At 47.5% G+C, this 25,816-nt stretch overlaps 1 protein-coding gene across 3 annotated transcripts in view; it reads left to right on the forward strand.

The window, feature by feature from the left end:
- The first annotated feature begins 300 nt into the window (after positions 1-300).
- Positions 301-25,816, forward strand: part of LOC136568359 (GON-4-like protein) — a 60,276-nt gene continuing 34,760 nt past the window's right edge. For 2 of the 3 annotated variants that reach the window (XM_066568326.1, XM_066568327.1), the window contains exons 1-13: positions 301-556; positions 2,015-2,179; positions 5,214-5,410; positions 7,852-7,926; positions 8,335-8,385; positions 8,932-8,982; positions 9,301-9,396; positions 9,643-9,747; positions 10,652-10,822; positions 15,641-15,833; positions 18,702-18,803; positions 19,526-19,566; positions 21,284-21,387. In XM_066568326.1, the coding sequence (XP_066424423.1) occupies positions 301-556; positions 2,015-2,179; positions 5,214-5,410; positions 7,852-7,926; positions 8,335-8,385; positions 8,932-8,982; positions 9,301-9,396; positions 9,643-9,747; positions 10,652-10,822; positions 15,641-15,833; positions 18,702-18,803; positions 19,526-19,566; positions 21,284-21,387 (1,607 nt within the window). Of the gene's footprint in view, positions 557-2,014; positions 2,180-5,213; positions 5,411-7,851; positions 7,927-8,334; positions 8,386-8,931; positions 8,983-9,300; positions 9,397-9,642; positions 9,748-10,651; positions 10,823-15,640; positions 15,834-17,152; positions 17,165-18,701; positions 18,804-19,525; positions 19,567-21,283; positions 21,388-25,816 lie in introns of those variants that run through there. The other variant, XM_066568328.1, reaches the window with a different exon arrangement.

A 25,816-nucleotide genomic window follows, 5' to 3' on the forward strand; every position in this document is an offset into this window, starting at 1 on the left:
GCCCCACGGGGACACCCCCGGCGGCGGAGGCGGGCGGGCAGCGCGGTGTGTGAGTGTCTCTGTGTGTGTGAGGGGTCGCACCGGGCCCCGGCGGCGGCGGCGCCCAGCGAAGATGGCGGTGACCGCGCTCGGTGCCCCCCCCCTCACTGCCCCCCCCAGCCCCGCCTGACCGGGGCCCCGCCGGGGACCGGCCCCGGTCGCGCATGCGCAGAGCGAGCTCCGGTCGCTTCCGCTTCCTGCGCGGCGAGCGGGAGCGGGCGGCCGGAGCGGGGCCCGCAGCAGCCCCGGAGCGGCCCCGCCATGGCCATGGCGCTCAAGATGCTGCCCTGCAAGAAGCGCAGAGCGGCGGCGGCGGGGCCGCCCAGCCCCCGGGAGCGCGGGGAGGACGCGGAGCTGCCCGGAGGCTCCGGTGCTGCCGATGGAGGCGGCTCCGCCAGGCCCGCGGGGAGGGGGCCCGGGGAGGCCTCGCCGAAGAGCGGCAGGAAAGCCCCCGTGAGGGCGGCCCTGAGCCCCGGGCAGGAGCTCCCCGCGGGGCCCGGCAGCCCGGCGGCGGAAGGTACCGGGGGGGCCGCGGCTTTGCGCCTTGGGATTCTGTGTTTATTTTGTTTCGGTTTTTTTTTTTTCCTAAGGAAGTGTTACTGATTAAAATGAAAATGAGGTTTTCCCCGCTGTTTTATCATCCCTGGGAGTGTCCAAGGCTGGGCTGGACGGTGGAAGGTGTCCCTGCCGTGCCAGGGGTGGGATGGGATGGGATTTATGTTCCCTCCCCACACGAACCATTCCGTGATTATTTGGGAAAGGGTCCGTGGGTGTTTCTGAGCCCCCGTGAGCCCGGAGATGAGGGGATTGGAGCCTTTCAGACAAGGAGAGGCTGAGGGAGCTGGGGCTGCTCAGCCAGGAGAGGATCCCAGCTGAGAGGGGCCTCAGCCCTGGGTGTCCCCGTCTGTCCCTGGGTGTCTGTGAGTGTCCTCAGGTGTCCCTGTCTGTCTCTGGGTTTCCACGGGTGTCCCTGTGTGTGTCCCAGTCTGTCTGTCCCTGTGTCTGTCCCTGTGTCCCCCAGTCTGTCCCTGTGTGTCTGTCTGTCCCAGTCTGTCCCTGTGTGCAGAGGTCAGAGCAGCCCCAGGCTCTGCTCCAGGCCCAGCAATGGCCCCAGAGGCACGGGCAGGGCCTGAGCCCAGGAGCTGCCCCTGGCCAGGAGGCAGAACTGCTGCCCTGGGCAGTGCCAGCCCTGAGCAGAGCCCAGAGAGGCTGTGGAGCCTCCGTGCCTGGGGATCCCAGAGCCACCTGCAACAGCCCTGGGATGTCCCTGCCTGGGGATCGCAGAGCCACCTGCAACAGCCCTGGGATGTCCCTGCCTCCACAGGTGGCACAGGTGACCCTCTGTGGTCCCTTCAGACTTGATGGTTTCTGTGATTCTCGGTGAGAATCATCTCTGGTTCTTGTGCTGCTGTGATGAGCTCCCCGATTTGACTGAAAGCTGAGTTGGTGTCAAGGAAGGAGGTGGAACGGGGCAGTTCCCAGTTGTTTCCTGCCCAGAACAGCAGGGGAAGGGTTTGGTGGGTTTGTAGCCACCCCTGCAGCCATGTGGGGTCCTTAGCCCATGATGGCCATGAAAACTCATCCCAAGGGTGCAGCCAAGTGTGCTGGGAAGAACCCCCGGCCGTGCTGCTCCTCCTGTGGCAGGAGCCCTTGTACAGCAGGGACTTCAGCCACGGTTTGGAGAAATCCCCAGGTTCTGGCACTTGGCTGATGTGACAGGGGAGGGTTTGAGCGGGGCTGTGCCCAGCTGACAGTGAGGCTGAAAGAGCTGGAATGGGATCTCTGTTCCCAGCAGGATGGAGCTGCTGCTGCCCTGTGCAGCTGCATCACACCTGGGGCTGTTGGTTTGATGTGTTTGAATGGGGAATTCAATGGGAAATGAATGGAAAGTTAATTTGTAAAGTGTAGCACTCGCTTTGGTGTGTTAGCTTTGCTCTGTGGTGTATCTGCCTGCAGCTGGCTGTTCTGTTTCCAGGGAAAATCCCTAAGCTGTACACAGAGGTGGAAGTGAGTTCTCAGAGGGATCTGTATCCAAGTGAGAACCCTGGGCCAGTGCCAGAGTCTCCAGGGAGAAGCTCCCTGCAGGTTTCTGCTGCCAGAAACCCCACCACCATGAAGCCACCCAAGAACACCAGGGCTGGTGAGTGCTCCCAGCAGAAGGATGAGGACAATTGGGATTTGGGGCTGGTTTGGATCAATCTGGCTGATACAGCAAACTCTGGAATTGGGAAGATGGTGGGGGCTGTGTAGGTTCAGGGGCTTTTTAAAAATTTTCATCTTGTGCTCCTCCATAATTCAGTGGAACTTGCTGGAGTTGATCTCTGCAATCTTTGGCTACTAAAAATCACCGCTCTGCTTCAGAGAAAATAAAGAATCTTTTCTTTCTCTGATTCAGCAGAGTAGGTAAACACTTTTTGACTCCTGGAAACTGTAACCTGTTCTTGCTCTGTGGTACCTGGAGTTTTACAGCATTATTAAAGGTGTAAAGGTTTTACAGCATTATTCAAGGTGTAAAAAGGCTGCTGAGGCCATTTTATAAATCATTCTGGAGGAGGTGGCAGCTGCACGACCTTCATGTGCTCAAGTAACTCAGGTCCTGCACAACTTGCATCCATCACTCTTTTAGTTTTTAGTTCTCATGGCTGTTCCTGTTTGAGTGGTCTTGCCTCAGCTGATGGAAATTCTGCTGTTTCTTGCAAGAATCTGTGCAAGGAGAATCTTTGCAAGGAGAATCATCTTTGCAAGGGGAACCTTTGCAAGGAGAATCATCTTTGCAAGGGGAACCTGTGCAAGGGGAATGTGAAAAACGCCAGTCACTCGTTTTTAAAATTTTAAAAGTTTAATAGTAATAGAATGGTTGTAAAAATAGTAATATAATTAGAGTAATAATAATTTGGACAAATTGAATTAGGACAATATGAGACAATAAATACAAAGAGTTAGGATGTCCAGGTACCTTTTTCTGGGCAGCATGAGCCCTAAAAAGGACCCACATTAACAAAGGATTAACCCTTAAAAACAGCAGCCTGTTGCATATTCATACACCTCATACATGATGCATAAATTCCATTCAAACACAGGATTCTGTCTGGTCATCACCAACTTCTTCCTCTGAATCTTAACAACACCTTTGAGGCAGGAAGAAGTTCGTTTCTCCTGATAATGGAGCAATAAATTCTCTTTCTCTGAAAGATTCAGGTGGCTGAATCTGTGGCTGCTACCTCACTGCAAGTCCTTTCTTTAAAAAAAGTATCTTACATAGCATCGCTTCTATTTTAACCATTTTTATAACCTAAAACTCTATTTACCACACTACTTAAGAGAATGAACACAGCATTACTTTCTAACACAACACATCTAATATTCATTTGAATATTTGTGAAAAGCCAATCATAAAACACGTGCATTTTTCACAGGAATCTTTGCAAGGAGAATCTCTGCAAGAAGGGCCTTGCAAGGGGAACCTCTCCAAGGAGAATGATCTTTGCAGGGAGAATCTTGCAGGGAGAACCATCTTTGCAAGGGGAACCTGTGCAATGGGAACCTGTGCAATGGGAATCTTTAAAAGAAGGGTCTTGCAAGGGGAATCTCTGCAAGAAGGGTCCTGCAAGGGGAATCTTTGCAAGGAGAATCTCTGCAAGAAGGGTCCTGCAAGGGGAATCTTTGCAAGGGGAATCTCTGCAGGGAGGGTCCTGCAAGGGGAATCTTTGCAAGGAGAATCTTGCAGGGAGAGCCATCTTTGCAAGGGGAACCTGTGCAATGGGAATCTTTAAAAGAAGGGTCTTGCAAGGGGAATCTTTGCAAGAAGGGTCCTGCAAGGGGAATCTCTGCAAGGGGAATCTCTGCAAGGGGAATCTCTGCAAGAAGGGTCTTGCAAGGGGAATCTCTGCAAGGGGAATCTCTGCAAGAAGGGTCCTGCAAGGGGAATCTTTGCAAGGGGAATCTCTGCAGGGAGGGTCCTGCAAGGGGAATCTTTGCAAGGAGGATCTTGCAGGGAGAGCCATCTTTGCAAGGGGAACCTGTGCAATGGGAACCTGTGCAATGGGAATCTTTAAAAGAAGGGTCTTGCAAGGGGAATCTTTGCAAGGAGAATCTCTGCAAGGGGAATCTCTGCAAGGGGAATCTCTGCAAGGAGGGTCTTGCAAGGGGAATCTCTGCAAGGGGAATCTCTGCAAGGGGAATCTCTGCAAGGAGAATCTCTGCAAGGAGGGTCTTGCAAGGGGAATCTCTGCAAGGAGAATCTCTGCAAGGGGAATCTCTGCAAGGAGGGTCTTGCAAGGGGAATCTCTGCAAGGAGAATCTCTGCAAGAAGGGTCTTGCAAGGGGAATCTTTGCAAGGAGAATCTCTGCAAGGGGAATCTCTGCAAGGGGAATCTCTGCAAGGAGGGTCTTGCAAGGGGAATCTCTGCAAGGAGAATCTCTGCAAGGGGAATCTCTGCAAGGAGGGTCTTGCAAGGGGAATCTTTGCAAGGGGAATCTCTGCAGGGAGGGTCCTGCAAGGGGAATCTCTGCAAGGAGAATCTCTGCAAGGGGAATCTCTGCAAGGAGAATCTCTGCAAGGAGGGTCTTGCAAGGGGAATCTTTGCAAGGGGAATCTCTGCAAGGGGAATCTCTGCAAGGAGGGTCCTGCAAGGGGAATCTCTGCAAGGGGAACCTCTGCAAGGGGAATCTTTGCCAGAAGGGTCTTGCAAGGGGAATCTCTGCAGGGAGGGTCCTGCAAGGGGAATCTTTGCAAGGGGAATCTCTGCAAGAAGGGTCCTGCAGGGGGAATCTTTGCAAGGGGAATCTCTGCAGGGAGGGTCCTGCAAGGGGAATCTCTGCAAGAAGGGTCCTGCAAGGGGAATCTTTGCAAGGGGAATCTCTGCAAGAAGGGTCTTGCAAGGGGAATCTCTGCAAGGGGAATCTCTGCAAGGGGAATCTCTGCAAGGGGAATCTCTGCAGGGAGGGTCCTGCAAGGGGAATCTTTGCAAGGAGAATCTTGCAGGGAGAGCCATCTTTGCAAGGGGAACCTGTGCAATGGGAACCTGTGCAATGGGAATCTTTAAAAGAAGGGTCTTGCAAGGGGAATCTTTGCAAGTTTTTTGCAGAATTCTGTTTTGTGCTTATTTTCAAACCCTTCCTTCTCGGATGTGAAGTGGCTGAGATTTTTAGATTCTGTTTCTGCTGATTTTCAGAGGAGCAGGACGGGGAGGACGTCGAGAGGAGGAAGAGGAGGAGGAAGGCAAGCAAAAGGAAAAGAGAAGTGAAAAGCCAGGAAGAAGAGGGCTCCTTGTCCTGTGACATCAAACTGGACGAGTCCCTGGACCGCACCCTGGAAGATGGAGCCAAGCAGCACAACCTGACCGTGGTCAACGTGAGGAACATCCTGCACGTGAGTGTGGGCACTGCCCAGGGCTGCTGGCTCTTGGGTGCGTCTTTCTTGGTCAGCAGAATTCTTGCTTGGAGTTCTGGATGCTGAGAGTTTTAAACTTTCTGTGCTGACAAATTCTGACTCCCAGGAGAGCACTGCATCTGAGCTGAGGCTGTGGAGAAGCTTCCAATATTAACTGATAGCACTGGGACTGTGGGTGTGGAGTTTGATTAGAAGTGTGTGATGTCACAGGCTGGGAAACTTAGGGTTTGGGGTTCTAGAATATAGTAATATATAGAAAGCAAGATGGAGGCTTTAGGGTGGAGGCTGATCCTTGTCCCCCTTGTTCTTCTTGTCCCCCTTGTTCTTGTCCCCCTCGTTCTTCTTGTCCCCCTCGTTCTTCTTCTTGTCCCCCTCGTTCTTCTTCTTGTCCCCCTCGTTCTTCTTCTTGTCCCCCTCGTTCTTCTTCTTGTCCCCCTCGTTCTTCTTCTTGTCCCCCTCGTTCTTCTTCTTGTCCCCCTCGTTCTTCTTCTTGTCCCCCTTCTTCTTCTTCTTGTCCCCCTTCTTCTTCTTCTTGTCCCCCTTCTTCTTCTTCTTGTCCCCCTTCTTCTTCTTCTTGTCCCCCTTCTTCTTCTTCTTGTCCCCCTCGTTCTTCTTCTTCTCCCCCTTCTTCTTCTTCTCCCCCTTCTTCTTCTTCTTCTCCCCCTTCTTCTTCTTCTTCTCCCCCTTCTTCTTCTTCTTCTCCCCCTTCTTCTTCTTCTTCTCCCCCTTCTTCTTCTTCTTCTCCCCCTTCTTCTTCTCCCCCTTCTCCATGGGTTTGGGTGATATTTTGTAACTGGACAGAAAAGTCCACCCTATGGACTTTGAGTGATCAGTTCTTGGTTTAAAAGTGAAAATAATTTAGGTGTCATTCCTTAATTGGATAGTTTAGCCTTAAAAGATTTTGTAACAAAAGATATTTAACCATTTTGTGCCTGGTTAATGAAAGAGTGCAGAAGTCCCTGCTGTGAGACTGTAACACAGGTAAAAAATAATCAACACCTGAGTCTGAACATGAACTGTCCTCTCAAGTGCCTTCAGTCCCCACCTCAACAGAGGCAGAAAAAGGAAGCCAAAAAAGCCACCCACATCCTGATCTCTGCTACTAAATCTATCAAGAGGGAATCCAGTGAATAACTAACTCTGTGAGGATGGGATCCTGTGGTGTCCATGCCCCTCACCTGGAGCCTGCTTTGCCAGCAGGTGTTGATCCCAACTCCCTGGGTTCACACCTGGCCCTCCTTTGCTTTTCCTGAGCAGCAGCAGGAATAAATGAATTAAAATGCTCATTCTGGGCCCACGTGAGCAGGTGTAGGCTGTGAACTTTGTTTCCTTTTTTGAATGAGCTGTTTCATCTTAAAATTCTGGTGGAATGTTAGTGGTGCTGACAGAAATGCATCCCTTTTAGTTCATGTCCACCACACAACCCTCAGAGAGGAGCTGCCAGAAGAATATCTGTGCTTAGGAGTCAATCTCTAACTCTGCACCCCTGTTGTGTCTTTTCAGTTCATCCCAAAATGGGATCTGGAGAGCAATAGTATTTATTTTATTTTTTTTGATTTTAGAATCAAAAATCAAAATTTTGTTTTCCCTGCAGCCAGAATTGTTCAAATCCAGGCAATCTCTGCCACTTTCCCTTTTTTGTGGCAAACAGCCTGAGCACTGCCATGGCTCTTTCAGGCAGATTCTCCAATGGATTCAGTGCAAGTGCCCCAAATCAATGCATTTCTCCCTCATGTGCTGCTGGGGGAGGCCTGGAGGCTCCTCACAGCCACCTGGAGCCCTAGGGGCATGCAGAAAATGGGATCTGTGGCTCTCCTGCCTTCCCCTGTTTCTCCCAGATTTTCTGGAATGTAGGAGTGAAATGCTTTAAAGGCTGGATATTATTCCATACTTTCTCCAGAGATTCACACATTCCATACTTTCTCCAGAGATTTGGGAGCCTGTGAGTGCTTAAAAATTGAAGTTGAATCAAGATTTAGGTTTTCTGGTGCAGCTTCACAGCAGCATTTCTCTTGTGACTGGGATCAGCACATTTTACTGATTCCATGACATGGCTGATTACTGATATCAGGGAAACTGGTGTGGGCTTTTGTTTTGACTCTTTTCTTTCTCTCTGCTGGGAATTTATTCTGGGGAGCATTCACAGAGAATGTAGTGCAAATGTTTCAATCACTGCTGTGATTTAAATTTTAAATTAATTATTTTAAATTTTAAAAATTCGAAAATAATTCATTTATTTGAAATGAAGTAATTTCAATTTTGCTGTCTGATCTCTGAACAATCATTTTTGCAGCAGTGTCATTACAAAGCCTGTTGTACACTGAGTATTTCCCCATCGTATTTCCAGGTAGTTTATTCCAATTCTTGTTGCATTTTCTGTTTCTCTTTGATGAACATCCTGGTTTTGTGTGTTCCTTTAGGAAGTGATCACAAATGAACACGTGGTGGCCATGGTGAAAGCAGCCATCAGTGAGACAGAAGATATTCCTTTGTTTGTAAGTAAAAAACTTGCTCAGTTGGTTTTATCACTTGTTCCAAATGCACATGGCCTTCCTGGGCCATAATGGGATGTGCAGAAAAAATAAATAATTTACCTGGTATAATAATGACCAGATTTACCACCTGGGTGGAGTGAGTAATGTCTGAGTGTAAATTATAAAACAGGAATAGGAGGAGTTCTTTTTGAGGCCACTCTGGTGATGTCTGAAAGGGAATTAATTTAAAGGCAGTGAATTTAAAGTCAATAAATTTTATAAAAGAGAAAAGCTTCCTAGTAAGCTATACTTTCCTCACAGTAACTTTCCTCATAGTAACTTTACTCATAGTAAAGAGTTGCTGGGGAAAAGTCTGTCCTCAAAGGAAAGGAGTGAATTTGTTGCTGTTGTGTTGTTTTCAACTCTCAGGAGCCCAAAATGACTCGTTCCAAACTGAAGGAGGTGGTGGAGAAAGGAGGGGTGAGTAAATCTCTGCTCTGTGTCACAGGGACAGCAGGCAGGGAGTGGCTGGAGCTGTGGCAGGGAGGTTTGGGCTGGACAGAGGGAAAGGTTCTTCCCCCAGAGGAGCCCAGGCTTCCCAGGAAATGGTCCCAGAATTCCAGGAAAGTTTGGACAGCGCTCCCAGGGATGCCCAGGCTGGGATTGTTGGGTGTCTGTGCGTGGATTCATGAGCCTTGTCCCTTCCAGCTCAGCCTGTCCTGTTGTTCTCTCAGGGATTTTGGTGTGTGCCCCTCTAAGAGGAGCCTAAATGTGGTTGGAGTCTTGGAGTGAAAAGAATCAATTAAAACAGTGTTAAGAAAAATGATTAATTTGAGTTGAGCAGCACAGAGCCAGGCGAGGCTTGGCAAGGGCAGTGAGCTCCCGGTGTCATTGTCCTGGATTCACTCCTGGACATCCCATGGCACAGCTGAAGGCTTTCTTTGAGCTCTGGCCTCTTGCAGACCGAGCTCAGGGGACACTGACCCTGCCTGTGTGACACAGCCCAAGTGTTTTTGCTGTCCCCAGGTGATTCCAACATGGAATATTTCTCCAATTAAGAAGGCAAACGAGGTGAAGGTGAGTGAATTCTTGCTGGGAAAGGGGAGATCGTTCTGGAGCTTCCTGCAGAGGCTGAGATCTTCTGGAGGGCAGACTTGTACTGAAACCATCTCTGAGCTGCTCATGCCATTCCATCCTATAAATACTGAATTATCTGTGCCTGTTCTTGCACCTGGGCTTTCCTTTACCAATCTTTCAGCAATTTTATTTCTTTGCTTTCTTCAGGATTTTCCTTTCTGAGCTTCAGGGTGTTTCCTCACTTTGAAATGTTTGATCTGACTGTGCAGCTCCTCCTGCTGCTGTTAGCAGTGGTCACCCTCTTTCTCTTGTGTGCAGCCCCCTCAGTTTGTGGACATTCCCCTGGAGGAAGATGATTCCTCTGATGAAGAATACCAGCCTGATGATGAAGAGGAGGATGAGACTGCAGAAGAGGTAAATGCAGCTCGTGTGTTCAGCCCAGAGCTCTGTGTCTGAGGCAGGAAAACACAATTGATTTTAACACATGGATACTTGAAATCTTCCAGCAATCATTCTTCAGTGCTCTGCTATTCATTTGGCTGCAAGAGAGGCTTTGAAATGTTATTTGGGGCAGGTATTGATTGTGGCACGATGGCTTTTGAGAGTGTTTTGGGTTTTGAGATGGTTTTTGAGAGTGGTTTTGGCACTTTTGCCCTGCAGAGCTTGCTGGAGAGTGATGTGGAGAGCACAGCTTCTTCTCCTCGTGGAGCCAAGAGGTCCAGGACCAGGCGCTCCTCTGATGAGGAGGGAGGGACCCTCTGTGAGGTAAAGCTGGAGCAAACCATTGTTCCTAATTTATTCATCCAAACCCCCCCAAAAAATCAATTTCTGAAGTTGTGGGGACATTCCAGCTGCCAGGTGGATTTGGGGTCCCACTGCCACGTTTCCTTGCAGAAGGGCTGGATCTGAAATAAAGTTCTGGCTGTGGAAACTGTTGTCAGTTCCTTAGATAATGATTATTTTCCTGCTGATTTCTGAGCAGTGCAGAAGAATGGCTTCCTGTGCTTGGCTTAGGAGCAGAAAATGAGTTTGGTAACAGCATGAAGGTGTTTGTGTGGCTGTGCACAGGCAGAGGGAGTGGTGGGTGCACTCCCTCCTTCTCCAGACGTAAGGATCTAGATTCCAAATTCATTGATTTCCATCAGTAGCTTTACTTAGTTTTGGACCAAGATCTGAATTTCAAGAAATTACCTTCTGAATGCATATTAAATCACACAAATCCATAGTTTTTTCCTAGCTATATTAAATGTATTAATTGTCACAGTTAAATTTTATTTGTATTATTCTTATTTCCCAGGATAAGCAAACCCTGGTTTAATTAGGACCTTAGTATGATCAGGAAACAAGAATCAGAAAGCCCCTGGGAGCTGACAGTGAGATGAAAACCAGCAATATTATACTGATATTCCCACATTCTACTCACCATGAGTTTGTTTCTGGGAGGATTTTAATTGGTGTTCAGGTTTATCAGCTGTGGTAATGCTGAGACTGAGACTCAAATCTTCCAAATGTCTCCTTTGCAGAAAATCTTCATATTTTTGTAATTGTTTGAAAAGCAAAGTGAATTGAAGTTGGAAAATCCCACATCCTTGATCAGAAATGGGAGCCATTTACTCTATCCTTGGAAATTTCTGTCCTGAATAAAACCTTTGAACCCTTTTTCCATTAGCTGGAGGTGCTGCCCCCACCCGTTGTGAGGCACATCAGTGCTGAGGTGGTGCCCATGGGTCCTCCCCCGCCTCCCAAACCCAAGCAGAGCAAGGACAGCGCCTTCATGGAGAAGCTGCACGCCGTGGATGAGGAGCTGGCCTCGAGCCCTGTGTGCATGGACTCCTACCAGGTATGGCAGCCTGGGCTGGGGACAGTGCCATGGGCGGGAGGAGACTTTCTGCCTTGATTTCCGGGGCTTTTGGGGGGTTTTTGGTTTTTTTGGGGTTTTTTTTTGTTTGTTTGTTTTTTGGTTTTTGGTTTTTTTCTCTTTTTTCTTTGTTTTTTATTTTTGTGGGGGGCTTTTCCTTTTTTTTCCTTTTTTTTTTCCTTTTTTTTCCTTTTTTTTTCCCTTTTTTCCTTTTTTTCCTTTCTTTCCTTTCCTTTTTTTTCCTTTTCTTTCCTTTTTTTTCCTTTTTTTTCCTTTTTTTTCCTTTCTTTCCTTTTCTTTCCTTTTCTTTCCTTTTCTTTCCTTTTCTTTCCTTTTCTTTCCTTTTCTTTCCTTTTCTTTCCTTTTCTTTCCTTTTCTTTCCTTTTCTTTCCTTTTCTTTCCTTTTCTTTCCTTTTCTTTCCTTTTCTTTCCTTTTCTTTCCTTTTTCCTTTTCTTTCCTTTTTCCTTTTTTTTTCCTTTTTTTCCCTTTTTTTCCCTTTTTTTCCCTTTTTTTCCCTTTTTTTCCCTTTTTTTCCTTTTTTTCCTTTTTTTCCTTTTTTTCCTTTTTTTCCTTTTTTTCCTTTTTTTCCCTTTTTTTCCCTTTTTTCCCTTTTTTCCCTTTTTTCCCTTTTTTCCCTTTTTTTCCCTTTTTTTCCCTTTTTTTCCCTTTTTTCTTTTTTTTTCCCTTTTTTCCTTTTTTTTCTTTTTTTTTCCTTTTTTTTTCCTTTTTTTTCCTTTTTTTTTTCCTTTTTTTTCCTTTTTTTTCCTTTTTTTTCCCTTTTTTTTTTTTCTTTTTTTTTCTTTTTTTTCTTTTTTTGGTGGTTTTTTTTTTTTTCTCGGCTCTTTTCGAAGCTTTTTCTATTTTTTTTTTTTCCTGGGCTTTTTTCCTGGGACATTCTGGGTTTTTTCTTCAGATGTTTGGGGTTTTTTTCCTGGGACTTTGTGAGGGGACGTTCTGAGTTTTTTCCTGGGACATTCTTGGCTTTTCATGGGAATTTTTGGGGGCACTTTGTGGGTTTTTTTCCTGCGATGTTCTGGGGTTTCTTCTGGGTTTTTTTCAGGGACGTTCTGGGGGGACTTTGTGGGTTTTTTCCCGGAACTTTGTGAGGGGACAAAGTTCTGGGTTTTTTTTCCTGGGATGTTCTGAGTTTTTTCCTGGGACATTCTCGGCTTTTTCTGGGACTTTTTGGGGGCACTTTGTGGGTTTTTTTCCTGGGATGTTCTGGGTTTTTTCTTGGGATGTTCTGGGGTTTTTTCCTGGAATTTTGTGGGGTTTTTCCTGGGACTTTCTGAGGGGGATGTTCTGAGTTTTTTCCTGGGACATTCTCGGCTTTTTCTGGGAATTTTTGGGGGCACTTTGTGGGTTTTTTCCTGGGATGTTCTGGGGTTTTTCCTGGGATGTTCTGGCGTTTGTTCTGGGTTTTTTTCAGGGATGTTCTGGGGGGACTTTGTGGGTTTTTTCCCAGAACTTTGTGAGGGGACAAAGTTCTGGGTTTTTTTTCCTGGGATGTTCTGAGTTTTTTCCTGGGACATTCTCGGCTTTTTCTGGGACTTTTGTGGGCTCTTTGTGGGTTTTTTCCTGGGTCTTTATGGGTTTTTTTCCTGGGATGTTCTGGTGTTTTTTCCTGGAACTTTGTGGGTTTTTTCCTGGGACTTTGTGAGGGGATATTCTGGGGTTTCTTCTGGGACGTTCTGAGTTTTTTCCTGGGACATTCTCGGCTTTTTCTGGGACTTTTTGGGGGCACTTTGTGGGTTTTTTTCCTGGGATGTTCTGGGTTTTTTCTTGGGATGTTCTGGGTTTTTTTCCTGGAACTTTGTGGTTTTTTTCCTGGGACTTTCTTCTGGGACGTTCTGGGTTTTCTCCTGGGACATTCTCACCTTTTTCTGGGACTTTTTTGGGGCACTTTGTGGGGTTTTTTTCCTGGGATGTTCTGGGCTTTTTCCTGGGACATTCTGGGGTTTGTTCTGGGTTTTTTTCAGGGACGTTCTGGGGGGACTTTGTGGGTTTTTTCCCGGAACTTTGTGAGGGGACGTTCTGGGTTTTTTTTCCTGGGATGTTCTGAGTTTTTTCCTGGGACATTCTCGGCTTTTTCTGGGACTTTTTGTGGGCTCTTTGTGGGTTTTTTCCTGGGTCTTTATGGGTTTTTTTCCTGGGATGTTCTGGTGTTTTTTCCTGGAACTTTGTGGGTTTTTTCCTGGGACTTTGTGAGGGGATATTCTGGGGTTTCTTCTGGGACGTTCTGAGTTTTTTCCTGGGACATTCTCGGCTTTTTCTGGGACTTTTTGGGGGCACTTTGTGGGTTTTTTTCCTGGGATGTTCTGGGTTTTTTCTTGGGATGTTCTGGGGTTTTTTCCTGGAATTTTGTGGGGTTTTTCCTGGGACTTTCTGAGGGGGATGTTCTGAGTTTTTTCCTGGGACATTCTCGGCTTTTTCTGGGAATTTTTGGGGGCACTTTGTGGGTTTTTTCCTGGGATGTTCTGGGGTTTTTCCTGGGACATTCTGGGGTTTGTTCTGGGTTTTTTTCAGGGATGTTCTGGGGGGACTTTGTGGGTTTTTTCCCGGAACTTTGTGAGGGGACGTTCTGGGTTTTTTTTCCTGGGATGTTCTGAGTTTTTTCCTGGGACATTCTCGGCTTTTTCTGGGACTTTTTGTGGGCTCTTTGTGGTTTTTTTCCTGGGACATTCTGGGTTTTTTCCTGGGATGTTCTGGGGTTTTTTCCTGGAACTTTGTGGGTTTTTTCCTGGGACTTTGTGAGGGGATATTCTGGGGTTTCTTCCGGGACGTTCTGAGTTTTTTCCTGGGACGTTCTCGGCTTTTTCTGGGACTTTTTGGGGGCACTTTGTGGGGTTTTTTTCCTGGGATGTTCTGGGTTTTTTCTTGGGATGTTCTGAGGTTTTTTCCTGGAATTTTGAGGGTTTTTTCCTGGGACTTTCTGAGGGGGATGTTCTGAGTTTTTTCCTGGGACATTCTTGGCTTTTTCTGGGACTTTTTGGGGGCACTTTGTGGGTTTTTTTCCTGGGATGTTCTGGGTTTTTTCTTGGGATGTTCTGGGTTTTTTTTCCTGGAACTTTGTGGTTTTTTTCCTGGGACTTTCTTCTGGGACGTTCTGGGTTTTCTCCTGGGACATTCTCACCTTTTTCTGGGACTTTTTTGGGGCACTTTGTGGTGTTTTTTTCCTGGGATGTTCTGGGCTTTTTCCTGGGACATTCTGGGGTTTGTTCTGGGTTTTTTTCAGGGACGTTCTGGGGGGACTTTGTGGGTTTTTTCCCGGAACTTTGTGAGGGGACGTTCTGGGTTTTTTTTCCTGGGATGTTCTGAGTTTTTTCCTGGGACATTCTCGGCTTTTTCTGGGACTTTTTGTGGGCTCTTTGTGGGTTTTTTTCCTGGGTCTTTATGGGTTTTTTTCCTGGGATGTTCTGGTGTTTTTTCCTGGAACTTTGTGGGTTTTTTCCTGGGACTTTGTGAGGGGATATTCTGGGGTTTCTTCTGGGACGTTCTGAGTTTTTTCCTGGGACATTCTCGGCTTTTACTGGGACTTTTTGGGGGCACTTTGTGGGTTTTTTCCTGAGACATTCTGGGCTTTTTCTTGGGACATTCTGGAGTTTTTTCCTGGGACTTTGTGGGGGGATGTTCTGGGTTTTCTTCCCGGGACATTCTGGGCTTTTTCTGGGACTTTTTGGGGGCACTTTGTGGGTTTTTTTCCTGGGATGTTCTGGGCTTTTTCCTGGGATGTTCTGGGGTTTTTTCTGGGGTTTTTTCAGGGATGTTCTGGGGGAAATTTGTGGGTTTTTTTCTGCGACTTTGTGGGGGGATCTTCTGAGGTTTCTTCTGGGACGTTCTGGGTTTTTTCCTGGGACATTCTCGGCTTTTTCTGGGACTTTTGTGGGCTCTTTGTGGGTTTTTTCCTGGGACATTCTGGGTTTTTTCCTGGGATGTTCTGGGGTTTTTTCCTGGAACTTTGTGTGTTTTTTCCTGGGACTTTGTGAGGGGATATTCTGGGGTTTCTTCTGGGACGTTCTGGGCTTTTTCCTGGGACATTCTTGGCTTTTTCTGGGACTTTTTGGGGGCGCTTTGTGGGGTTTTTTTCCTGGGATGTTCTGGGTTTTTTCTTGGGATGTTCTGGGTTTTTTTCCTGGAACTTTGTGGTTTTTTTCCTGGGACTTTCTTCTGGGACGTTCTGGGTTTTCTCCTGGGACATTCTCACCTTTTTCTGGGACTTTTTTGGGGCACTTCGTGGTGTTTTTTTCCTGGGATGTTCTGGGCTTTTTCCTGGGACATTCTGGGGTTTGTTCTGGGTTTTTTTTCAGGGACGTTCTGGGGGGACTTTGTGGGTTTTTTCCTGGGATGTTCTGGGCTTTCTCTGGCTCATTCCGGAGGGACTTTGTGGGCTTTTTTTTTTTTGGGCTTTTTTTTTTTTTTTGTGTTGTTTTTTTTTTTTCTGGAATGTTCTGGGCTTTCTCTGGGACATTCTGGGGTTTGTTCTGGGGGTTTTTTTTGGGGACATTCTGGAGGGACTTTGTGGGTTTTTTTCCTGGGATGTTCTGGGCTTTCTCTGGGACATTCTGGAGGGACTTTGTGGGTTTTTTTCCTGGGATGTTCTGGGCTTTCTCTGGCACGTTCTGGAGGGACTTTGTGGGCTTTTTCCTGGGCTTTTTCCTGGGATGTTCTGGGCTTTCTCTGGCACATTCTTGGGGGGGTACATTGTGGGTTTTCCCTAGGACTTCATCATTATTTTTCCCCGCCTCTCTGCGGCTTTTTCTGGCCTGAACAGCCCAGGACTGTTGTGTTTGTGCCTGCAGCCCCTGGAGGACAGCCTGATCGCCTTCAGGACGCGCTCCAAGAGGCCCCTGAAGGACGTTCCCCTGGGGCAGCTGGAGGCCGAGCTGCGCGCGCCCGACATCACCCCCGACATGTACGAGCCCAGCACGGGCGACGACGAGGAGTGGGAGAGGTGGCTCAGGGGGCTCATGAACGATGATGTGGAGAATGAAGGTACCTGCCAGAGCTTGGGAGGGCCACTGGTGTGACAAGCAGCATGAATTTGTGTGAAAATTGCCACAGCCAGGCTTGTTCAGACACAGCCAGGGATGGTGATGCCACCACCTCCCTGAGGCCATTGCAGAACTTGAGCAGAACTTGAGCAGAACTTGGTCCTGAACGATGATGTGGAGAATGGAGGTACCTGCCAGAGGTGGAGCTGGAAGGGTCACAGGTGTGACAAACACCCTGAATTTGTGTGAAAATTGCCACATCCTTGGCAATTTTTTAAACACATCCAGGGATGGTGGCTCCACCACCTCCCCGAGGCCATTGCAGAACTTGGTCAGAACTTGAGCAGAACTTGGTCCTGAACGATGATGTGGAAAATGGAGGTACCTGGTAGAGCTTGGGAGGGTCACTGGTGTGAAAAACACCATGAATTTGTGTGAAAATTGCCACAGCCAGGCTTGTTCAGACACAGCCAGGGATGGTGATGCCACCACCTCCCTGAGGCCATTGCAGAACTTGAGCAGAACTTGAGCAGAACTTGGTCCTGAACGATGATGTGGAGAATGAAGGTACCTGGTAGAGCTTGGGAGGGTCACTGGTGTGAAAAACACCCTGAATTTGTGTGAAAATTGCCACAGCCAGGCTTGTTTAGACACAGCCAGGGATGGTGGCTCCACCAGCTCCCTGAGGTCATTGCAGAACTTGGTCAGAACTTGAGCAGAACTTGAGCAGAACTTGGTCATGAATGATGATGTGGAGAATGGAGGTACCTGCCAGAGCTTGGGATGGCCATAGGTGTGACAAACACCATGAATTTGTGTGAAAATTGCCACAGCCAGGCTTGTTTAAACACATCCAGGTTTGTTTAAACACATCCAGGGATGGTGGCTCTACCACCTCCCTGAGGCCATTGCAGAATCTTATCAGAGCTTGGTCCTGGATGATGATGTGGAGAATGGAGGTACCTGGTAGAGGTGGAGCTGGAGGGGTCACAGGTGTGAAAAACATGAAAATTAACATGAATTTGTGTGAAAATTGCCACATCCTTGGCAGTTTTTTAAACACAGCCAGGGATGGTGGCTCCACCAGCTCCCTGAGCAGGCAATTGCAGAACTTGAGCAGAACTTGGTCCTGAATGATGATGTGGAGAATGAAGGTACCTGGTAGAGCTTGGGAGGGCCACTGGTGTGAAAAACACCATGAATTTGTGTGAAAATTGTCACATCCTTGGCCATTTTTTAAACACATCCAGGGATGGTGGCTCCACCAGCTCCCTGAGGCCATTGCAGAATCTTATCAGAACTTGGTCCTGAATGATGATGTGGAGAATGAAGGTACCTGGTAGAGGTGGAGCTGGAGGGGTCACAGGTGTGAAAAACATGAATATTAACATGAATTTGTGTGAAAATTGCCACATCCAGGCTTGTTCAGACACATCCAGGGATGGTGGCTCCACCAGCTCAGCCCATTGCAGAACTTGAGCAGAACTTTAGCAGAACTTGGTCCTGAATGTGGAGAATGAAGGTACCTGCCAGAGGTGGAGCTGGAAGGGTCACAGGTGTGACAAACACCCTGAATTTGTGTTAAAATTGCCACATCCAGGTTTGTTTAAGCACATCCAGGGATGGTGGCTCCACCAGCTCAGCCCATTGCAGAATTTTTTCAGCCTTTCTGTGGCAGGATTGGAATATTTTTGGGGTTGGGCTTGCTTGGCTGGGCTGAAAATCCCAGGAAGGGTTTGTTTGTCTTCTGTCAATCAAGCTTGAAGAATTTTTTACCAATCTTTTTTCACAGAATTCACAGAATCACTGGGTTGGAAGATATTTTTCCTAATATCCAACCTAAATTTTCCTTGATGCAGCTTAAGGCTGCATCCTCTCATTCTGTCAGTTCTTGGAGAAAGAAACCAACCCCACCTGACTCCAACCATTTCTCAAGAAGTTGTAGAGAGTGATAAGGTCACCCCTGAGTCTCCTTTTCTCCCTCAGTTGTTGCTCACAGGACTTGTGTTCCAAGGTTCCTTCCCACCCAAGCCATTCCATGATTCTCTGTTGAAAACCTGCACCTTTGTTTTTTTAATGTATACATATATATTTTATTTATTTATATTTATATTTACATTTATATTTATATTTTATATATTTATATTTATATAATTTTATATATTTATATTTATATATTTATATTATATTTTTATTTATTTATTTATTTATTTATTTATTTATTTCTATTTTTGGCTGCAACCATTCATTTTTCAATGCCTTGCATGAGTCTTGCAATCAGCTTTCCTCATCTTGCCCTTTGTGAGAGTGTTTCAACTTCAGGTGTCTCACTTGTAACTATTTCTGTGATATCCTGTAAATATGACAGGAACCACAAAGGGAAGTGGTGGATTTAACCCCTGGTGCACCTGAATCCCAGTGTGTTGTACTCCTTGTTTGGGCCACATTCACTTTTTGGGGTTTTTTTGGGTAGAAAATGTTCTTTTATTTTTGAGAAGAAACAGGAACAAGCTCTGGGGCCTGACCTCCTTTTCTCCTGTATTTCCTGGTTGCACAGTTGTGTAAATTGAATATAAACCAGAAACTGAAATGACACTACTGGACTCTTTCTAAATGTAGCTGAAACTCAGGTCCCAGCGACTCAAGGCAGCTTTTCAGGATGGGAATGGTTGTGGCTCAGGGTCCTGGCAGCTCAGTTGGAGAGGAGCATGGGTTTGTTGTTGTTTCCATAAATACAGTTCATTTCCAGTTCATTGTTTCCATAAATACAGTTCATTTCCAGCAGGAATTCCAGTGAACAAATAAAGCTCCTGGCTTGCTGCTGGGGCAGGGTGATGACAAAACCTGTTCCAAACCTGCTCCTTTGCAGATGAAGCTGATGATGATGATGACCCTGAGTACAATTTCCTGGAAGATCTGGATGAACCAGACACTGAAGATTTCAGGAATGACCGTGCTGTGAGAATCACCAGTGAGTTCCCCAGCAATCCCCCCTCCTGTCTTGTTGGCAGTAGTAATTCCTAGGAAAGTGTTCTGTGGCAAGGACTGTTGTGGTGCAGGGTATTAAATAAAGATCTGCAGGCTGCTTTGATCAGCTTTTGGCTCTCTGGGAGTGCATGGGAGGATCTGGGCTGAACTGCTGAGCTCAGGTGCAGCACAGCCTGAGGAACAATATTTAGGTGACAATAATAAAACCTGAAATTAGGTGATAATACTGAATAATAATTCTGTAATAATTCTGAAATTGTTTATTTCAGAATAAATATTAATTCAGGAATAATTCTGAAAGCTTCAGGCAGTTCACACTGCAGTGCTTGCCTTGTGATTGGATTGAATTAGATTTTAAAGTCCTCACAGACTTCAGCTTAGTTTTATAAACATATCACTTCCTGGCTTTGCAAAAAGCCACACTTGCTTTAGGTCTTACTGCAGATTTACATAACTTTAAATTTAATCATGAAAATGAGTTTTTGTGTGATATTTTAGAATCCAGACAATCTCAGCTCAAGAGGTTTTTTTGGGCCCAGCATTAAAAAAGGAATTATCAGGGGCCTTTCTTTTTTGGTCCTCTGTTTGCAGGAGGAGGATTTCCCTTTGTGAGAGGAATCCCTCAATTGAGCTGATATTGTGACAGGATTGCTGAGTGTTTCTTGGAAAAGACATCTTCATAATCCCTTTTAATTTTACTTGCAGAAAAGGAAGTGAATGAGCTGATGGAGGAGCTGTTTGAGACAGTAAGTGACAAACTGGCACAAAGGCAGAGCTGGCAGCTGGGACATGGCACCTGCAGGGGTGGCTCAGGGCTGGGCGTGTGCCAGGGGCTCCTCTGCCACTGCTGGCTCATTTTCAGCCTTAGGAAGGGAATGGCTGCAGGGATTGCCTGAAGTGAGGGTGTGGGAAGTGAAAATCTGCAGGGATTGCCTCAAGTGAGGGTGTGGGAAGTGAAAATCTGCAGGGATTGCCTCAAGTGAGGGTGTGGGAAGTGAAAATCTGCAGGGATTGCCTCAAGTGAGGGTGTGGGAAGTGAAAATCTGCAGGGATTGCCTCAAGTGAGGGTGTGGGAAGTGAAAATCTGCAGGGATTGCCTCAAGTGAGGGTGTGGGAAGTGAAAATCTGCAGGGATTGCCTGAAGTGAGGGGCTGGGAAGTGAAAATCTGCAGGGATTGCCTGAAGTGAGGGGCTGGGAAGTGAAAATCTGCAGGGATTGCCTCAAGTGAGGGTGTGGGAAGTGAAAATCTGCAGGGATTGCCTCAAGTGAGGGTGTGGGAAGTGAAAATCTGCAGGGATTGCCTGAAGTGAGGGGCTGGGAAGATCTGTAGGGATTTCCTGAGGGTCTGTTGGGATTTCCTGAAGTGAAGGTCTGCAGGGATATCCTGAAGATTTGCAGGGATTTCCTAAAGTGAAAATCTGCAGGGATTTCCTGAAGTGAAGGTCTGCAGGGATATCCTGAAGGGAAGGATCTGCAGGGTTTTCCTGAGGGTCTGCAGGGATTTCCTGAAGGGAAGATTTGTAGGGATTTCCTGAAGGGAAGATCTGTAAGGATTTCCTGAAGTGAATGTCTGCAGGGATTGCCTGAAGGGAAGCTCTGTAGGGATTTCCTGAAGGGTCTGCAGGGATTTCCTAAAGTGAAGATCTTCAGGGATTTTCTGGAGTGAAGATTTGTAGGGATTTCCTGAGGATTTGTAGGGATTTCCTGAAGATTTGTAGGGATTTCCTGAAGATTTGCAGGGATTTGCTGAAGTGAAGATTTGTAGGGATTTCCTGAGGGTCTGTTGGGATTTCCTGAAGTGAAGGTCTGTGAAATGAAGATCTGCAGGGATATCCTGAAGAAAAGCTCTGCAGGGATTTCCTGGAGTGAAAGTCTGCAGGGTTTTCCTCAAGTGAAGATTTGTAGGGATTTCCTGAGGCTCTGCAGGATTTCCTGGGGTGAAGATCTGCAGGGATTTCTTGGGGTGAAGATCTGCAGGGATTTCCAGGGTTGAAGATCTGTAGGGATTTCCTGATGGTCTGTAGGGATTTCCTGAGGCCCTGCAGGGATTTCCTCAAGTGAAGGTCTGTGAAATGAAGGCCTGCAGGGGTATCCTGAAGATCTGCAGGGATTTCCTGAGGGTCTGCAGGGATTTCCAGGGTTGAAGATCTGCAGGGATTTCCAGGGTTGAAGATCTGCAGGGATTTCCTGAGGGCCTGCAGGGATTTCCTGAGGGCCTGCAGGGATTTCCTGAGGGCCTGCAGGGATTTCCTGAGGGCCTGCAGGGATTTCCTGAGGATCTGCAGGGATTTCCTGAGGGTCTGCAGGGATTTCCTGAGGGCCTGCAGGGATTTCCTGAGGGCCTGCAGGGATTTCCTGAGGAAGGGAAGCTCTGTGCTGAGCAGATCATCATAAGCTTGATTAGCCCAAGTTAAATTTCTTCCTTGAGCTTCCTCCTGCTGAGCTGCTCCTGTCTCTGCCAGTTCCAGGGTGAGATGGGCTTCTCCAGCATGAAAGATGAAAGGCCAGAAGATGGAGATGCTCTTACAGAGCCTCGGCCAAATTTTAACACCCCCCAGGCCCTCAGGTAGGAGCATTTCTTTCTGTCCTGATTTCTTCTTTGGAAAAGCCTCTGTGGCAGCCACCAAGGAGAAAAACTGTCCTGGCAGCTCAGGCCACTCTTCTGAAAGCTCTGAGCCATTTTTCTTCATGGGATTGGACAATTCAATTGGTTCTTTTTGTTCTGTTTGCCACCTTTCCCTTTTCCCTTTTCCCTTTTCCCTTTTCCCTTTTCCCTTTTCCCTTTCCTCTTTCCTCTTTCCTCTTTCCCCTTTCCCCTTTCCCCTTTCCCCTTTCCCCTTTCCCCTTTCCCCTTTCCCCTTTCCCCTTTCCCTTTTCCCTTTTCCCTTTCCCCTTTCCCCTTTCCCCTTTCCCTTTTCCCTTTTCCCTTTTCCCTTTTCCCTTTCCCCTTCCCTTTTCCCTTTTCCCTTTTCCCTTTTCCCTTTTCCCTTTTCCCTTTTCCCTTTTCCCTTTTCCCTTTCCCCTTTCCCCTTTCCCCTTTCCCCTTTCCCCTTTCCCCTTTCCCCTTTCCCTTTTCCCTTTTCCCTTTTCCCTTTCCCCTTCCCTTTTCCCTTTTCCCTTTTCCCCTTCCCCTTCCCTTTCCCTTTTCCCCTTTCCCTTTTCCCCTTTCCCTTTTCCCTTTTCCCTTCCCCTTTTCCCTTCCCCTTTCCCTTTTCCCTTTTCCCTTCCCCTTTTCCCTTCCCCTTTTCCCTTCCCCTTTTCCCTTCCCCTTTTCCCTTCCCCTTTTCCCTTCCCCTTTTCCCTTCCCCTTTTCCCTTTTCCCTTCCCCTTTTCCCTTTTCCCTTTTCCCTTTTCCCTTTTCCCTTTTCCCTTTTCCCTTTTCCCTTTTCCCTTTTCCCTTTTCCCTTTTCCCTTTTCCCTTTTCCCTTTTCCCTTTTCCCTTTTCCCTTTTCCCTTTTCCTTTTCCCTTCCCTTTCTGCTGAAAACAAAGATTTGTAAATGTTCCCCAACAGGGCAGGATCTGCAGGGGGGAATTCTGTTCCTGCTCCTCCAAACTTTGTGCTCTATAATCATGGAATTGTTTGGGTTGGAAGGGATCTTAAAACTCCTCCCATCCCACCCCTGCCATGCCCCTTCCACCATCCCAGGCTGCTCCAAACCCTGTCCAACCTGGCCTTGGGATGGGACACCCTGTGCCTGGGTCTCTCCACCCTCACAGGGAACAATTCCTTCCCAAAATCGAATTTAAATCTCTCATCTTCTCATTTAAACCTATTCCTGTGTCCTGTCTTGATGTGTCCACGTGAAATTGTCCCTGGCACTGCTCAGTGTGGCACAGATGAGGTGGTTCTGCCAGGAAATGGGCAGAGAGCCTGGATCTGCTGGGTGTGGGATCAAAACTCTGCAGGATCTGGGCAAAAACTGTCCCAAGCTCAGTGACAGCCACCCCTCACTGTGCTGGTGGCTGGAGTGATGCAACATCAGGGCAGAAAATTCATCATTTTCTTCCCCTTTTTGCTGCAAGGTTCCCTTGCTGCCCTGGCATTGTTTGGATGGCAGCAGATCCTTGAGGAGCTGTTTTGTCCTTTGGGTGTCACCTTTATTCATTAAACACCTGGGATGTGGGTTGGCCCTTTTTAAGGGAAATGACAGCCTAGCAAGGAGATGTCTGGGAGATTTGGATTGGAAATTGTTGGGTTTATACATAGCAGCAGCCTGGGCTAAAGCAGCTCCATCCCTGGAAATGGCCAAGGCCAGCTTGGACAGGGCTGGGATGGTGGAAGGGTCCCTGCCATGGCACTGGAGGAGTTTTTGGGTCTATTCCAACCCAAACCATTCCATGGTTCCATGAGAACATTGCCCCAAAATCCCCTTGCACTAAACTGGGGGCTGAGGATCTGAACCTCCTGATCTCCCCAATCTTTGGATGCTTGGATTAAACACATGAAAATGTATTGTTTATTTATTGTGTTTAATAAGATTGATTGTGTTTGATCTGTGGCTGTGGCTGCCCCTGGCAGTGCCCAAGGCCAGGTTGGACAGGGCTGGGATGGTGGAAAATGTCCTTGCTCTTGGGACTGGATGAGTTTTTGGGTCTATTCCAACCCAAACCATTCCATGGTTCCATGAGAACAAGAGAATTCCCCCCCACCAAAAATCCCCTTGCACCTAAACTGGGGGGGTGAGGAGCTGAAACTCCTGAGCTCCCCAATTTTTGAACATTTGGGATTAAACACATTAAACAGATTTCCCAGAGCAGCTGGGGCTGCCCCTGGATCCCTGGAAATGTCCAAGGTCATGTTGGACAGGGCTGGGATGGTGGAAGGGTCCCTGCCATGGCACTGGCGGAGTTTTTGGGTCTATTCCAACCCAAAGCCTTCCATGGTTCCATTGCCCAAAAATCCCCTTGCACCTGAACTGGGGGGTGAGGATCTGAACCTCCTGATCTCCCCAATCTTTGGATGCTTGGATTAAACACATGAAGCAGATTGATTGTGTTTGATCTGTGGCTGTGGCTGCCCCTGGCAGTGCCCAAGGCCAGGTTGGACAGGGCTGGGATGGTGGAAGGGTCCCTGCCATGGCACTGGAGGAGTTTTTGGGTCTATTCCAACCCAAACCATTCCATGGTTCCATGAGAACATTGCCCAAAAATCCCCTTGCACTAAACTGGGTGGGATGAAGATCTGAACCTCCTGAGCTCCCCAATCTTTGGGGAGATGCTTGGATTAAACACATGAAAATGTATTGTTTATTTCTTGTGTTTAATAAGATTGATTGTGTTTGATCTGTGGCTGTGGCTGCCCCTGGCAGTGCCCAGGGCCAGGTTGGACACTTGGGAGCCCCTGGGATGGTGGAAGGGGTCCCTGCCATGGGACTAGATGAGTTTTAAACCCAAACCATTCCATGGTTCCATGAGAACGTTGCCCAAAAATCCCCTTGCACTAAACTGGGTGGGATGAAGATCTGAACCTCCTGAGCTCCCCAATCTTTGGGGAGATGCTTGGATTAAACACATGAAAATGTATTGTTTATTTATTGTGTTTAATAAGATTGATTGTGTTTGATCTGTGGCTGTGGCTGCCCCTGGCAGTGCCCAGGGCCAGGTTGGACACTTGGGAGCCCCCTGGGATGGTGGAAGGTGGCCCTGCCGTGGGACTGGATGAGTTTTAAACCCAAACAATTCCATGGTTCCATGAGAACAAGAGAATTCCCCCCCACCAAAAATCCCCTTGCACCTAAACTGGGGAGGTGAGGAGCTGAAACTCCTGAGCTCCCCAATTTTTGAACATTTGGGATTAAACACATTAAACAGATTTCCCAGAGCAGCTGGGGCTGCCCCTGGATCCCTGGAAATGTCCAAGGTCATGTTGGACAGGGCTGGGATGGTGGAAGGGTCCCTGCCATGGCACTGGAGGAGTTTTTGGGTCTATTCCAACCCAAAGCATTCCATGGTTCCATGAGAACATTGCCCCAAAATCCCCTTGCACTAAACTGGAGGCTGAGGATCTGAACCTCCTGATCTCCCCAATCTTTGGATGCTTGGATTAAACACATGAAAATGTATTGTTTATTTATTGTGTTTAATAAGATTGATTGTGTTTGATCTGTGGCTGTGGCTGCCCCTGGCAGTGCCCAAGGCCAGGTTGGACAGGGCTGGGATGGTGGAAAATGTCCTTGCTCTTGGGACTGGATGAGTTTTTGGGTCTATTCCAACCCAAACCATTCCATGGTTCCATGAGAACAAGAGAATTCCCCCCCACCAAAAATCCCCTTGCACCTAAACTGGGGGGGTGAGGAGCTGAAACTCCTGAGCTCCCCAATTTTTGAACATTTGGGATTAAACACATTAAACAGATTGCCCAGAGCAGCTGGGGCTGCCCCTGGATCCCTGGAAATGTCCAAGGTCATGTTGGACAGGGCTGGGATGGTGGAAGGGTCCCTGCCATGGGACTGGAGGAGTTTTTGGGTCTATTCCAACCCAAACCATTCCATGGTTCTATGAGAACATTGCCCAAAAATCCCCTTGCACTAAACTGGGTGGGATGAAGATCTGAACCTCCTGAGCTCCCCAATCTTTGGGGAGATGCTTGGATTAAACACATGAAAATGTATTGTTTATTTATTGTGTTTAATAAGATTTATTGTGTTTGATCTGTGGCTGTGGCTGCCCCTGGCAGTGCCCAAGGCCAGGTTGGACAAGGCTGGGATGGTGGAAAATGTCCTTGCTCTTGGGACTGGATGAGTTTTTGGGTCTATTCCAACCCAAACCATTCCATGGTTCTATGAGAACATTGCCCAAAAATCCCCTTGCACTAAACTGGGTGGGATGAAGATCTGAACCTCCTGATCTCCCCAATCTTTGGATGCTTGGATTGAACACATGAAGCAGATTGATTGTGTTTGATCTGTGGCTGTGGCTGCCCCTGGCAGTGCCCAGGCCCAGGTTGGACACTTGGGAGCCCCCGGGATGGTGGGAGGTGGCCCTGCCGTGGCAG

The sequence above is a fragment of the Molothrus aeneus genome, chromosome 31, assembly GCF_037042795.1.
Source record: "Molothrus aeneus isolate 106 chromosome 31, BPBGC_Maene_1.0, whole genome shotgun sequence".
In the NCBI taxonomy this organism is placed as follows: domain Eukaryota; kingdom Metazoa; phylum Chordata; class Aves; order Passeriformes; family Icteridae; genus Molothrus; species Molothrus aeneus.